The sequence below is a fragment of the Sapajus apella genome, unplaced genomic scaffold (assembly GCF_009761245.1).
Source record: "Sapajus apella isolate SASKATOON/1434 unplaced genomic scaffold, GSC_monkey_1.0 scaffold177, whole genome shotgun sequence".
Taxonomy (NCBI): Eukaryota; Metazoa; Chordata; class Mammalia; order Primates; family Cebidae; genus Sapajus; species Sapajus apella.
Genome location: NW_022437117.1, coordinates 687,571 through 703,507, shown reverse-complemented (window position 1 = coordinate 703,507; position 15,937 = coordinate 687,571). Strand labels below are relative to the sequence as shown.

The window sequence follows — 15,937 nt, the reverse complement described above, 5'->3', positions numbered from 1 at the left end:
TATACACACACACACACACACACACACACACACTCTTATACACACACATATATATATATATATATAGCAATATAAAAATTATAGACTGAAAGATTAAAAAAAGAAAATGTGGAAGTCAAAGTCCATTGAGGCTCTAATCATCTCTTCACTTAAAAGTATTTGACTGAATTCCATATAGGTTCATTCAGAATAACAGTAGCATTAACACAAAGAAGGATTTTTAAATATTTAAATTAATATGAAATTGCTAATACTTGCTGTTTTGAGAAGTCAATCTATATAGATGCTATTTGGTTAACAAGTTAACAGTTTTTAGCTCAGAGGAGGGAGCGAGACCAGAGGGAAGAGGAAAACCCACATTTTGTTTATGTCTGATTTATGATTTTTTTCACAAGGGACAAGAGGGAAATATGTTCTTTCATGTATTTCTTGGTTTTGTAACACAAAATGATCACATCTAGCTTTGCACAAATCTAGATTAGAAAGTATACATGTCTAATTGATATTTTCTACAAGGGGAGGTTATTTTAATTGGTATTTCCAATGTGATATACCAATAGGAATAAAGCTTGCCTTTTGCGGCCATCTTGGGTGGCTTCATTCCCTATCATTGCTGAGAGTGATGGGGTCCTGTTGCAGGTGGCAATGTCAATCAAGAGAGCTTGCCAGCTAGAAGCCAGGGCAACATCAGCACATGTCTTACTGAGGGAATCAATTTCTCCTTTTTGTCTCCCTGAGGAGATTGAATTTACCTACTGTGTGTCTGCAGTTATACTATGACAGAGCAGTCAACTCTCTGCTCATAACCATATTCTTGTGAATTTATGTGTCTTTCATGGACAGGGAAAAATCTATTTTTGGTTTGTAATAATAGAAACTATAGAGACAAAATTAGTTTAAAGAAAAAAATGAATTTTATTATCACAAACCTAGAGTTAGATTTAATATTTAAAAATAAACAGGGATTAGGCCTAGGTATTGTAAGCATTCTCTGCAAGTATATTAGCTATAAAGAAACATTACTATATTTTGACTTCAGGTTCTATTATGTTAATCATTTTAACTCTCTGGGCTACAAATTTATAAAATTATAAAACCAGATAATGAATATCTGTTAAAAAAAAAAAAAAGGTGTCATTATACATAATGAGGCTGATATCCCTGTACAGTACTTTTTTCCCCAAAACCAATGAAAAAATCATATTTATTCTGCACAGTAAGTGATGTTTAGGCAAACCATAGGTAAAAACTCTTGCAAATTTACACATGATAAAATAGTCTAAGGAGATGTTTGCAGGCCTTTAGATTAACAAGGGATATTTTTAAGGTTTTGGGGTAGGGAATGAGGACACTGTCAGCAGCTGAAGAGCAGGAATCCTCTAGATGACATTTGCATTTTCTGGGCTTTCAGATGTGCTAAGCAGGATACGTTCTTCTTGAGCCCTGCACTAAGGCAACACTATTATTAATTATGCAAACTTTTTTTTTGGATGGCTAAGAGAATTTGAGAATGACTCAGCAAGAGATTTCAAAATCAAACGACTCTACCTGCTTATTGAACATGTGCTTTAAAAAAATCTACTTCTGCTCTGTAACCTGGGCATACGGAGCTTAAGGTCTATGGAAGGGAGGCTCCATCATTGCAATGGCCTCTGAGAAAGACCCAGCTTTGCAAAGAACATTGGATCGGTTCAGTTCCACCTAGCTTTCCCATACTTTAAGTTGAAAATGGTTGGTACTTCTTCAAGATTGGGTTCTTACTTTTCTCTCATAAACATGAATAAAACCCAGGAAAATCTTCCAAACCAAAGATGTCAAAGGAGTGTGTGTGTGTGTGTGTGTGCGCGCGTGTGTGCATGTGTGTGTGTGGTTTTCCTCTAGATGATAATTTGAATGGGGGAACACTAGTCAAATAAAAATACAATTTTTTTTTTTTAGCAAGTCCTTGCTAAAGTGACAGTTTAGTTGGAAAAGATTTAGTTGGAAAAGGAAACCTCCCAATCACCAGTCCCTTGGAAGCTTGTTGGGGGAGAAGTCATCTCACCTATTTTGGAAACTGCTTGCAGATGTGGGGAAACCTTGGAATTGCTCACAACAGGGGTTTTGCAGAGATTTCCTCTGATTTTTTCCTCCCCAATTTCCCACAACCTGTGTTTGTCTTGAGTCTGCTCGGCTGACATGTGGTTTACCTCGCTGACCCTCCTGCCAGGTTTTACACCCTCTCCTCTGAAGAAGTAAAACAACTGAAGCCGAAGGATACTGAGCAACTCTGCTCATGGGCGCCAGAACTGTCACAGAAAATTTGCTTCCCGAGTATTCCATCCAACTTCCCTTCCTGCGCCCACGTGAGCCATAACGCCAGCCCATCAGCAAGGTCTTAGCGTTTCCTGCTGCTGCAATCTGTAACTCGATTTTGGATTTTTTTTTTTTTCTTTAAATTGCAGTTCTGAGGATCTTAGTTCTTAGCAAAACTTTGCTGGATAGGAGACTTTTACAGTAGTCTGTTTATTTTCTTACCAAAATCGCGAAGACTCGGACACTTTTCCTTCATTCCTGCACTGCTCTAAGGTTAAACAGCAGCAAAGGAAAGAAACACACATTCGCTGTTTATTTGGGGGGAGGGGAAATAGGGATTTGCAGCTAAGTTGTCACGATCCTTCGCGCCACCCCCTGTCTGGCACTCTCAGCTGACACGTACATCATCTATTAATTGCTGTTAGCGGGCACAGATGCATAATATATATTCATTTTATCTTTGGTTAAAATGTAAATTGAATTGTCAGCGCGCTCCTGTCTGTTTGTTTGTATAAGGCTATCAAAAGAAGTCAAGAGAGGAGGCTGTGGCCCGGATCCTGACCCTGATTGTATGAATAAGTAAGCAGGATGCAACTGATTGGGTTAGATGCTGCGAATATTTTTTTTTTTTTTTTCAAGTTAGGAAGAGGGTAAAAAGACAGACTGGCGGGGGGAAGGCAAACAGTGCATCCCCAAATCCTCACACTTTTGCTCTTTTGCAGTCAGTTGCTTTGCTGGCTTCTGCACGCATTTAAGGTCTCGCGGCATAGACATGCCTGCCCCCCACCCCCTTTCTCGGTCTCCCCTTTCAGTTCAGATGTGCTGATGTGCAGACCGGATTCATCTTCCCGGAGCGGCAGCGGCGGCTCTGGGCTCAGGCGGCGGCGGCGGCTCGCGCTCGGCCGCGGAGTCCTGGCAGCAGCGGGGACGCGGCGCGGGAGCCCGAGCTCTGGTGGCAGCTGAGCCCGCGGGGCGCCGCTCGCCGAATCGCTGCCGCGGGAAGTTCGGCGGCCAGAAGGACGATCTGGCAGGCTGCGAGCGGCAGCGCCGCAAGAGCCGAGTTTGCCTGCAGCCGCCCTCCCCGCCTGCGAGTGCCGAGCTCCTTACCTGCCCTCCGCCCACCCGCCGGCCCCTGGCCAACTTCTCCCTGCGACTGGGGGTAACAGGCAGTGCTTCCCCCTCTCTACTGTCCCAGAGGCATCCACGTGTCTCTGGACACCTGAGCACCCCGGTCCCTCCGAGGGGCCTCCAGGTGGGGAGAAGAGCGCCGGTGTCCCAAGCCCCGCACCTCAGCGCGGACCGCGGCTGCTTATCCTCCGGGTCCCGTCCCCTCCTTTTCCTCCTGGGGAGGAGGATGGGGTGGGAAACGCTTTACCCGAGGATGCTCGTGTGGCTGGTGGCCTCGGGGATTGTTTTCTACCGGGAGTTATGGGTCTGCGCTGGCCTCGATTATGATTACACTTTTGATGGGAACGAAGAGGATAGAACAGAGACTATAGATTACAAGGACCCGTGTAAAGCCGGTAAGTGGCTATCCAGGTTGGGACGGTGACGTGCCGGGGGCCACTGCTCTGGGTTTCCGATGGGTGGCGGTGGGAGCTCACCTGTTTCCATCCCTCCCGCGTCAGCCCCTCTGCTGCCCCTCCTTCTCTCCCCCTTTTTCCTCCCCTTCGCCACCCCTAAGTGGCAGCCGCTGCAGCCTCAGTTGACTAAGAGTTCTGTGCTAGTGGGATCCACTGCCAAGCTCCCATCTCCCAGTTTGGGAAAAACGCCCTAGAGTTTTTGATCCGCCTCCCTTCGCCCAGCAAAACGAAACAAGTCATACATATAGCTGGCTGTTGTAGGTTTTTAATTCCAACACTCAGAGGGCTTTATGCATCTGGAAGGGACACCACCTTCTCTGTCTCTCTCTTGCCTTTTTTCCCTAGGGCGCGGTTTTCCGGCGCTTGCCCGAGACCGAGTGGGCAGGGTTCCCCAAAAGATACAGGAGGATGGCATTGCTACCTCGGGACATCTTGGCTCCCTCTTTTGTCAGGAATTTCAAGTGTGGGTTCCAGGCTAGAAGGAGATTGTGACAATCTCGGAAGAACTCACTTCTAGATAGGATCCTGACGCATTTGCCCGTTTAAAATAAACTGGGAGAAAAATGTTTTTAAGTTGCTACCCCATTCAAACTTGTGTCTTCCTTCCTGCGAACACTCCAGGGAACAGCAGTTAGACCCGCACTGCTTGAAGCTCAGCTTCTCGCCTGGCAGGGTCCCTGCATGTCCCAGGTCCTTCCCCTCCCTTCTACGCGTCTGATGTCGCTGCCAGCCTCTCCCGCGCAGGGCGGCGCTTCCCTAAGGCCGGAGACGCACGTGCCCGGGGCAGCTACCACGTGAGCGCCGCGCCCGGGGACGCTCAGCGCTGGCCGCGGCTCCTGGCCAGGCTCCTGGTTTCTTGCTCTATTGGGTTGTGGCTGAGGTCATCCGCGCTCAGTGTGGACGAACAACTAACTTCGGAAAGGTTACACTGTGGTTGGGGCTAACCTAGTGGAGCGGTTTGTAAGCTGAACGCACGTTGGGTCGCGTCGCAAGAGGTGTGGGCGTTAGCGAAGCGTAGAGGAAGGGAGTGGACAAAGTCAAAGATATCTAGGGTTCTCCAGATTCCGTGCGGGGTTGCTCTTCTGTGACTGGGTTTTCTTCCCTTTCATAACTAGATAAACATTATTCACCCTCTCTTGGGCCTGGAGGAAGGAGAGGTGTACACAATGAAGAAAAATGCTGGAAATTCCCTAGTTAATTTCTACCTTTGATGACGCATTGTTTTGACAAAAGGGTACGTGTGTTGCGTTCACATTATCACGTCTTTCTCGGTGTACCCTTGAATGCAACTAGTTACTCAAAACTCAGAGTAGTTTAGCAGGAGCCTATAAGGCTGGAACTCAGAATTCTGATTTAATTCAATTTTGCCGATCAGTGCCCTGCTGTCACTTCTAACAACTCTATCTATTTTCCCTCTGAAAGTTTCTTGGGCCATTCCTGATGGTTTGGACAAGGAGGCGCTGATTGCTGTGGTGGGTGACTAGTGGCTGGGCATTCAGAATCTGCTCTACACAGCTCCTTAAATGTACCGTTTGCTAAGAAATTGCTTTTAAATAATGTTGTAACTTGCTGAAAATTGTGCGTTTTCTTGTTTGTGGTAAGGTAGAGATGAAGTACATTCTTTCAAAAGATTGTCTAGGAAAACATCTACTTTGATACCTGTTTTGTGAAAGATTCAAGCAGGTAAGTATGTGCACCATGTGTAATGAAACACACCTCAGACATTAATGTTTAGTTTCCTCAGCAAATAAACACGTAGGGAAGGAAAAAAAGAACTTTAATAGCATTTACTTTTTGTTTCCCCTTTGATGCTGGTTTATTTTTTAATATGTGGTGAAAGTAATGCAACAACAAAACCAACGTTGAACGGATTATTATCCTAATCTTATTTCTTCCCTGTTTTTGAGCAGAAGAGGTATACCAGTGCACACGTGTGTGAGTGTTCACAAGCATGAGTGTGTGTGTGTGTGTGTGTGTGTGTGTGTGTGTGTAATGAGAGAGAAATAAGAATGGCCTAAGTGGAAGGCAAAGAAATATGCACGGAATGTGAGATCCCTTTTAAAATTATCTACCCTGCTTTTGAATGTAGGCTTCAATTTACCATCTTGGCTAAAGACGGGCAAAATTTTAGTGCCTCCGTTTTAGCAGTGGGAAAGTCAAATCAAAGTTGCAATCGCAGGAAAAAAATGAAATAATACATTGAAATCCCAAGGCGGAATGAAAAAACAAAAGGTCACTGAAATGAGGAAGTTGGGGACTTCCTTAGTCCCCGTGGAGGGCATGGCCCATGAAATAAAGGGCTTTTTCTGAACTTCTCTAACAGGGGTCTTCATATTCCTCAAAGTATACAGAGGCTTGATATCACAATGACAATCGTGGCTTTGTGGCTTTAAAGCACTTTTGAGTGCTGGTGTTCACAACAGCCCCATATGGTAGAGTTTTTTAGTCTTCCCATTATACAGATAGGAAAACAGAGGCCCAGTGAGGTCACATGTCTTTGTTAAGATTACCCAGAACTTGATTCCAAGTTTCCTGGCTGTGAAGTCTGGCTGTGAACAATTACACTGCATTCTTAGTTGACCTTTTGGAGGCTTTAATTAAGATGATAACAATAGAAATTAGTCCAGGTTTACCTGGAGTCCAGACTAATAGAGATGCAGTTACTTGCATATCTGATATGGGTGAAGTGAAGACATAGTTTCATGGTTTCCAAACCCAAATCCCTGAAGACAGAGATCATAATTGGTTTTTAATGTTTACTACAGGGATGGGTTACCACTTTAGGATTTTAATATGTTCTTAATACCTTTTCAATATCTGTAGACTGTTAATACTGCCATTTACAAACTTTTTTCTAAACAAGATCAAATGTGTGTTACCCAATGAGATATGTTTCTCAATTACAACTTTAAAAATTGCATTATCCCCAACACATTTGTGAAATAGAATACAATTTGTTTAGCTATCAGAACTTGGTTTCAAGTTCATGAAATTGTAGGGCAGAAAGGAATCCTTGTGTTAATTTGATAGAATTTTGATTTAGAAAGATTTTATTGGTATAAGTGATAGTAGTTGAGTCAGTGCAGCACAGCTGCAGAGATATTTATATAGCCAAATCCATTAGGACAAAATATAGGTACTTTATTTCTTTATATAAGTAGATATGCACAAAGATACAGGCAATTCTAAGGAATGTCTGGCTGTCTTTCATCAGTGCAGTATACAATCATCTCAATATGCCATCAGATTTCTCTTACTCTCTAGGTCAGGAGGGTCCCAAGGGACACTGGGAAGCTGATGCTGCAGGAGCTCATTCCAGAGCAGAGGCAGAGGTATCCTGTTTCATTGGCGTACTATAGAAATAAGTGTTAATCTGAGTACTAATATCTGTGAAGAGCCTGGGCAAATTCAGTTTGTAAGTTAATCTTCTGCCAAATGTGTACAGATTACATGGAAAAGCAGATGCCCGATGATCTAACTGGGTATTAACACATACCCTTCCTTCTCCTCTTCTTCCCTTCCTTTCCTTCCTTGTTTTTTTCCTTCCTCCCCTTCTTCCCCTTCTTCCTTCTTTCCTTTTTTTGTGTTTAAGGGAATATTAGGAAAGCTCAGGCAACTGCAAATAGAATATCTAATAGGAGAAATTGAAGAAATTAGTATTTTGAATGAAAGGTAGAGGTGTGTAGAATTGACAGAGTAAAATGTTTATGAAGAACGATATCCTTATGCTCTGTAGACATTTGTGAACTCCTGAAGAAAGACTTTCTACCTAGAAGCTTCTGAGTAAATAACTCCTAATTTTGAATAATAATAATAATAATAATAATAACAACAATAAACCCAAGCATGATTAGAGGTCAGTGCTTTGGTTAAATTTGCCTTTAGAGGAGCATCTGCAAGCCTGTCTATATAGAAATAGACTTTTGGCATTTTAGAAAATTCTTTCTGCTTTTCTATATAGTCAGTGCCACAGTGTCCTAGTATGCTTGTGATAATTTTTCTCAGCTTATAATTTCGAGGTAACATAGCCTCATTCTTTTGCCCCATATCTTTATTCCATCACAATTTTAGATATCCAAACACTTATTTCTTAAGTCGTGCCTCTCTAGACTGCTTCATTCTCATTTAAAAATGCATTTCATAGAGCTGCTTCTCCTAATCAGTTTCTTCTGTTTAATTTTCATTCCTCAGATCTTGAATTTTTTTCTCTTCTTGACTTTGGTGCTAACCCAGACGTGGCCAAAATGCAGTGTTTGTAAAAGGGATGGATAAGGCATTATATTCCGTACACTTGAATTCTGCTGCTCGTTTGCCAATAGTAATTCCTTAGATCTTGTCTTGAGGGCCCACATCCATATTTGGCCCACGATGGCAGTTACTGTTATTAGGTATGAAAAAGATAGATTATTTTTTTCTTAACTACATTCCCTCAGACTAAGTAAGGTCAAAGGCTTTTCATTTCTTTTTCTTTCTGTTTGTTTACGTAGTCTCCTAAAATCCTCCCACATTTTGCTTCTGAAAAGGGTGGTGTCATTCGCAAATTCAAAACCTAAGTGGAACCCCTTCTATCTAAGGCTAGTCGATGTAATAATACATATAATTCTTAATTCAAATACCTGCTCAGTCAACCTACTTGACTCAGTGTAGGCCTCCTTAGACCAAGGTGAAACAGTTCATATGTGTACAGCCTAGCAGAGGCTTTTTGAAAAAGCTAACATGTAATTCCACTGCTTTCCTTTTACCCTGACGATGGCTTTCTTTTTTAAAAAAAATTTTTTTGAGACAGGATCTCACTCTGTTACCCAGAATGGAGTGCAGTGGTGCGATCTTGGCTCACTGTAGCCTTGACCTCCTAGGCTCAAGCAATCCTCCCACCTCAGCCTCTGGAGCATCTGGGACTATGTAGAGGTGCATGCCACCATGCCCAGCTAATTTTTTTTTTTTTTTGTAGAAACAGGGTTTCACATGTTGCCCAGGCTGGCCTCAAACTCCTGAACCAAGTGGTTCGCCTGCCTTGACCTTCCAAAGAGCTGGCAATATAGGCGTGAGGACCTGGCCAACAGGTTCCTTTTCTATGAAAGCCTAATATAAGCCATGTATGGTTCTTCCTTCAGAAACCATATTGTCTTCCCCCATTGTGTATGCAGGAATACTATTTTTGAACATCTTAGCAAATTTCTCTCATGCAAAATTGAGACTTACTTGCCAATAGTTAAAACCATATTCTTTGCAAACCTTCTTATGGCTATTAGTCACCTTTATCATCCTTCAGAACTTTCAGTCATTGAGGCCTTGACAGGATCGTTTACAGAAAAGGGGTTAGCCTTTAAATTCTCTGGAACTCAAGTAGGTAGTATCAAGTGCTGATAATTTACCATCATTCATTTTTTTCTTATTCGAATAGTGCCGTAGACCCATCTACTTAAAATATTTAAAACTAGGACCCTCCTTAAGCTTTTCTAAGAATGCTAGCGAAGACGAGGCCAATAATCCATTTAAAATGAAGCATTGCACATCCTGCTGAGACCATCTGGTGTCTAGGGAAGTGGTGGGGGTGGGGAGCCACGTTGCTCCCCTAAACTGTGAGAATGCCCCCCCCTTCAGCCTCTTGAGCTCAGGTTTAGGCCAGTGCTCAAAGGCCTGGCAAAGTTCCTGAGGATGTAGGATTTCCTCATCCTCAGGATGAAGGGAGTTTGGAAACCTCTTTCAGTTCTTTCATATTCCAGGATCTGGAATTAATTGTGGACTTATCCTTCCTGAATTGAGGAGTGAAGAGCCCTCTCCCCAGCCCTGGATACAGCAGAATGATTTAGCAATATGGCTTTCATGGTTTTTGTCTTTAGTTATCTATTGAATACTAATACTTGAGGAGGAAAACTTAAAAAATATATAACCTCAAAGCTATGGAATGAATGACATAGATGATATTCCTTTCCAGAAAGCAGGAGGAGGGAATCCCTTGCTTATTTATTTCATTCTTGCCATTGTCAGCCCTAAAAATGCAATGCTGACTATTGGACTTTGAGATATTGTGGACTGGCTAATGGACTGCCTGTTTTGTCAGCTCCTTACAAAATGTGTGCTAATCCTGTCAAGCTGTTCTAAAGAGCTCAACTACATATTTGTATTAAGAAGTCTAGTTAATTAGGTGTTAATTGGAATCCAGAAAGTGAAGCAAAGAGGTGTTTATCTTACTCAGCTCTTCTCCTGCAACTTACATTTAGAGTTTAAGCTTAAAAAAAGTTGCTATCCATTATATTTTTTAAAAGAACTCTCTTGAATGGTAATAATTCTAAGAAGTTGAAACCGTATATTAAATGAGTCAGAAATACTCTATATTATTTTTTCCCAATCCAAATCTAGTTTTATGATTGGTATGCATACTTGAAGCATTCAACTCAGCGTTTAAAAAAGACTTCAGCAGTTTTTAACACATTGTACCATTTTACAAGTCAGGAGAGTTCTTACAGAATTCTCCCTGGCTTATAAAGACAAAAGCCATATAGTTACTCTCAGCATTTTAAATATTCTGTGTTGTTGACCTTTCTATTGATGACATTTAATTTGTGTGATGGGGGAGGCAGAGATGGAGGGGTAAATGGGTGGAATAGTTCCCTCATTCCTTACATTTCTCCTCTATGTTAAACTGTCAGCACATAGATTGTGTACTGCAGTCACCTCTGCTAGCTCCTGGCCTGGTTGCTGCTGTAAGTGTCTTCTGAGCTCTCTTCATTGGCTCTGAGTGTATTTGAAGAGTTTACTGGGATAATCTCAGGTTCTTGTAAAGTGTTGGAAACCATGTTGTCATTAGCTCAGTTTGGTCAATCTGATGGTCAGTCATCTTTTCTGATTGATCGTTCAGAAAAGATGGAACTCTGTTCTCTGCCCTGATCTTTTCTGAGCCCAAATACCTAGTAGTTGAGGCTTATGGTATTTTGTGTTTCGTATTCAGATTAAAGATAATTAAGCACATGCCTCACTGCATGGAAGTTAAAACCTTTCAAATACCCCAGGGAGGAACACCATGAATAACTAGGAGACACCAAATGGAGAACATTCAAGAAGGGAATGAGTCCTCAGCCATTTCAAGTCCTCACATATCTAGGAAGTTGCTTCATAACTCACGTCATAATAACATAGTTTACATTTTTGCATTAAAAATATAGAGTCTCCTGTCTTCAGCATACCCCATCAATTATCATTATTACCCCTTCTGGACTTGTGAGGAAAACAGGTGAGGGCTCGAACTCGAGTTTCTCTATTTCAGATGACTTTCCTTTTTCAAATCTCTCATATTTGGCTCTGCAGCCAGCACAAGTGTAGTGAGACTGTCCATTTACATGGTGGTGGACCTCCATCCGTTGTGATTTATTTGCTGAGAATGCATCTTGTTTTCAGTGTTCTTGCATTTTTACAGCCATGTACTGTATTGTCATAGTAAGACCAGTATTTTATCACATGGAGTGTAGTGCACAGCCTCCTCCCTCTCGAGAGCATTCTCTCAGTGTGAGAAGTTGCGAATGAAACGCCTGCTTATGGATGAAACAAACAAAAACTCGAGTGACTAATTTTAATAGGATTAGAGACATATTTGAGGCTGAATAGTGTAGGGGAGACAATGCTATGTGTAAACTTGAGTATATGCATTGTGACAGCAGGCTTCCCATGTCCATTAAGACAGGGGCTGAGTGTGATGTGGGTAGAATTTAGTCATTAGTGCCCTGTTGGCTGGCACAAGCTCTGACACTTAGTGTGGTCATGTGTTGTTTCACACTTTAAATTGGTTTCTGAGTAGGTATTCATTGAATTTGTGATTATAAGCCCATGTAGGGTGCAAGAATATCTTTTCAAATGCAGCCAAAAAAATTCAGGAAAGTAGTTTACAGTATACACTATGTATGTAAATGACGTGTGAATGCCTTTGAGAAAACAAATGTGCTGCGTGAAGTTACTTAAATGACTTCACCTTATTCAATCCTAACTTGTCTCAAAGCCGTAAGGTCAAATGCTTGAAAAATTTTAGAAATAATAGGTCAAATAAACTTTGGAACTCTAGCCTAGTTTCCTAACAGGAGGAAGTCTGGCAAATTCAGAATATACATCATATGTGATATTTACTGGTATGATAATTTTTTGAAGAACACATATTATTATTTAGCAAATTATCATGGATGAAGAATTCCTGCTTGTAGTTGTTTTCTAACCAGTGGTAGAACAAAATCTGGTAAAATAGGCATTCCATTTTTTCTTTCCTCCTCATTTTCTACTTGTGATCTAGGGGAAAGTTTTCTTTTATATATGTATATTGTTTAGTCACAAAAGAAGAAGTACTATATATCTAGACCTGAATGCAGTGTAGCTGGCAGGCGGTCACCAGGGTTGGAATAATTGGGTTTTGATGTCTGGAACGGGTGGAAGACATACTAACCCTAAATCAAGGGCTCTGTGCTGCTCTATGTTTGTATTTGGAAAGAGATTTGTGGGGTGAACAAACTAGTGACCAAGTGTTAACATACAGAGAGAAGATAGTTGTTCCAGGATGAAAATAATTACAGTAATAACAGATGAACTAGTGACCTAGAGTTAACACACAGAAAGAAGATATTGATTAGAGGATGTACTTGCAGCACGTTCCAGGATGAAAAGAGTTCTAGTAAGAACAAATCTCTGGCATGTATAATGGAACTCAGAAGTAGCATGGGGCTTCATACACAAAACTGTATACTTCAAAATCTAAATATTAAATCTTATTTTTGTATTGAATGGCACTTGTAACTAAGTGTTTCAAGGTAGCGTGCTTCTATCTCCCAGTGATAGAATCAGATTTTGAATCCAAAACTCTGGACTCCATGTGCTGCCACGGTCTGCCTTTCTTTTTCATTTTTTTTTTTTTTGAGACGGCGTTTCGCTCTTGTTACCCAGGCTGGAGTGCAATGGCGCGATCTCGGCTCACCGCAACCTCTGCCTCCTGGGTTCAGGCAATTCTCCTGCCTCAGCCTCCTGAGTAGCTGGGATTACAGGCACGCACCACCATGCCCAGCTAATTTTTTGTATTTTTAGTAGAGACGGGGTTTCACCATTTTGACCAGGATGGTCTCGATCTCTTGACCTCGTGATCCACCCGCCTCGGCCTCCCAAAGTGCTGGGATTACAGGCGTGAGCCACCGCGCCCGGCCTGCCTTTCTTTTTTTATATGGGTACATTTTTGCAAATTGGAGTTTGTTTAAAAATTATTTTTGCAGATATCAAGGAGGCAAAATAATGATCTATTTAAAAACATGGGCTTTGGAGTGAGAGAGCTGTGAGTTCTAATCCTAAACCCCCACATAATAACAATGTGTGGCTTTCAGCAAGTTATTTAACCCCATTACATTTCAGTTTTCAGAGCTATAAAATAAAGGCGATATTATAATCCTCATGGTGTTATTATAAGAATTAATTAATTGTAAAGTACACATCACTTTTTCCGGAACACTGCAAACACTGTATAATTTTATTCACAGTAGTATAAATATATAAGATGTGGAGGATTTTTAATCACAACTCCTTATTTGTGGAGAGATAATCTTTATGAAATCATTTGTGGGATAAAAGATTTCCTTCTTCCCATGCCTAAAAACACTTTCTTATCTCAAGTTCTCTGAACTTTTCAATGGAGAAGTTAACACCCCCAAATAGATCTTGTTTGAAAAGATACCAGAAGCAACCAATATAAACATTTTCCATGTGTTGTTCTCTTGGCTATTTGCTTATATGCCTAATACACTCAAAATATATTGACAATTTTCAATTCATGTTGACTAAAGTGTGAATAGAATCTTGGCTATATATATAGTATTTCGGTAATTTTTGGTTCAGATTTTGTTTGCCATCTGGATCAATTAGAAGAGCTTAAATATTCACAATCCATGTTTATACAGAGCTAAGTTTGAGCACATGGCTCTAAATCACAAATATTCATTAATTCATTAAACATTTATTGAACACTTACTATGAAGGAAACAGACTCATCCTTGGGGTTTGCAGAAGTATGCCTCACCCAGTATAGTCTTCACATTGCCATTTGCAGGTAGATGATTGCTTGTGTATAAATATTTATGTAGTAGTCACATAATTGCATGCTAAAGTTATTTTAATTTAGCATTTGAAAATAGATACTACTATAAATTATTATAATCTGAGTATGTGTTCTTATACATTTTTTTTTCTGAATTTTTCTTTAAATAAATGAAGATTAATGTATTAATATAACGCTTTGTGGGGAGCACTGCAACATTTAAGTAACTACTTTGTAGGCTTTGTTATTTGACAGTGGGCTAGTGTCAGTGTAACCAGTAATTACTTATGCAGATATTTGGAAGTAGTCTGTGTAAGCAGCTTGATATTAAAATCATACAACTTGATTTTAAAATTTCAACTTGTGGCCTGGCGTGGTGGCTCACGCCTGTAATCCCAGCACTTTGAGGGGCCAAGGCAGGTGGATCACCTGAGGCTAGGAGTTTGACACCAGCCTGGCCAACATGGCAAAACCTGTATCTACTAAAAGTACAAAAATTAACCAGGCGTGGTGGCGAGTGCCAGTAACCTCAGCTACTTGAGAGACTGAGGCAGAGGCAGGAGAATCATTTGAACCTCGGAGGTGGAGGCTGCAGTGAACTGAGATCACTCCACTGCACTCCAGCCTGGGCGACAGAGTAAGACTCCATCTCAAAAAAATTTTAAAAAAGTAATAAAATAAAATAAAATAAAATTTTGGCTTGTTTCTCATGTTCTCTGACATTGACCGGAAGAGCACAATTTTCTTCTTCACATTATATCCTTATTCTTAAACACATTTGAAGCTACTGGGTTCACTTTTTCTATATTTATGGGTCAGTAGAAGCAAAAATAAATAGTAAAATTAATGAAATGAATGTCTCTTCTTTCTACTTCTTCTCTTCTACTGTGATTTTACAAAGTAAATATAAGCTTTGCTTTTTTAAAAAATAATCTTATCTGGATAGTGGTATGAAAACTAGAAAACAAACTAGATTGGTAGTCAAGAAATGTAAATTCCAGTACTGGCTCTTGGTGTATTTGTTTGTAGCCCTGAGGACATCCCTTGGTTTTCCTGGGTCTCAGCCTCTGAGGCTTGGAAATCTCTAAGGCTATTCAAGACCTGAAGGGATCCGAATCCTGGTGTTTCTGACATTGGAAGCAAGAGCTCCTCTCAAGTGGTACCAAGAAGCTGCAGTGCCAGGGGGTTTACACTGTACACTGAGAGGAAGGGGAAGGTGTTCACACCTCTCCTGGGGTCACTCTTGATAAACCCTCAGGTTTCTGACGGTTTTGTTCGTATCATGGCAGTCACTATAGGCCCTGAAGCAGGTCATGCAAATTCATGACTGGTCTTCCAAAATTAGCCCTGAAAGTTTCCCTCCCTCTTCCTGCCTCATTACTTCAGTAAAAAAAAAAAAAAAAAAAAAAACCTACTGAAAGAGTAGCAAGGTATGTGAGAACAGCAGATATCTTATGTGCATATCAGAGTATGTTAGTGTCACATTTCCATCAGAACTGAAGGTTGTTCAGTAGGATTTTTTTTTTTCCACAGGAAAAATAGATTGGTACATTGGGATGAGGGAAAGCCTATTCTGTCAAGTTTGAAGTCAATGTTCATAACGGAGAGAACAAGAACTGTAGGCAACAAAACTGCAGAAATATTGTCCTGGCTGAAAGCGTTTGACCAAGTACATGACATGTTAACAGATATATCCTTATATTAATTAATTACTCAAATATATCCTTGAAAACACCCTTTTACTTGGTAAAATTGGATATTGTTATTTATCTTCAGAAAATTCAGTTCCACAAACCTTTAATTTTTCTTGTCTAGTAAGGAACTACTCTTCTTGTTATTTTAACTGATTTTATGTATTTTTTTGATGAATTTAAATTTTCAAACAAATCATCACCAAAGGAATTTTCACTTTTGTGACTTTTATAATAGTAAGAAAGAAGTCCAATAGAAATGAATAACAAGAAACTAGGCAGTGTAATTGAATTAGAAGAGCACCGGGTAT

The 15,937-nt window shown here is 40.7% G+C and overlaps 1 protein-coding gene across 4 annotated transcripts in view; it reads left to right on the top strand.

The window, feature by feature from the left end:
* Positions 1 to 2,747: 2,747 nt before the first annotated feature.
* TLL1 (tolloid like 1) overlaps positions 2,748 to 15,937 on the top strand; it is a 240,976-nt gene continuing 227,786 nt past the window's right edge. Inside the window, exon 1 of one of the 4 annotated variants that reach the window (XM_032268279.1) lies at positions 2,748 to 3,818. In XM_032268279.1, the coding sequence (XP_032124170.1) occupies positions 3,650 to 3,818 (169 nt within the window). In that variant the 5' untranslated portion in view covers positions 2,748 to 3,649. The remainder of the gene's footprint in view (positions 3,819 to 15,937) is intronic. The other 3 variants (XM_032268275.1, XM_032268276.1, XM_032268277.1) reach the window with 3 other exon arrangements.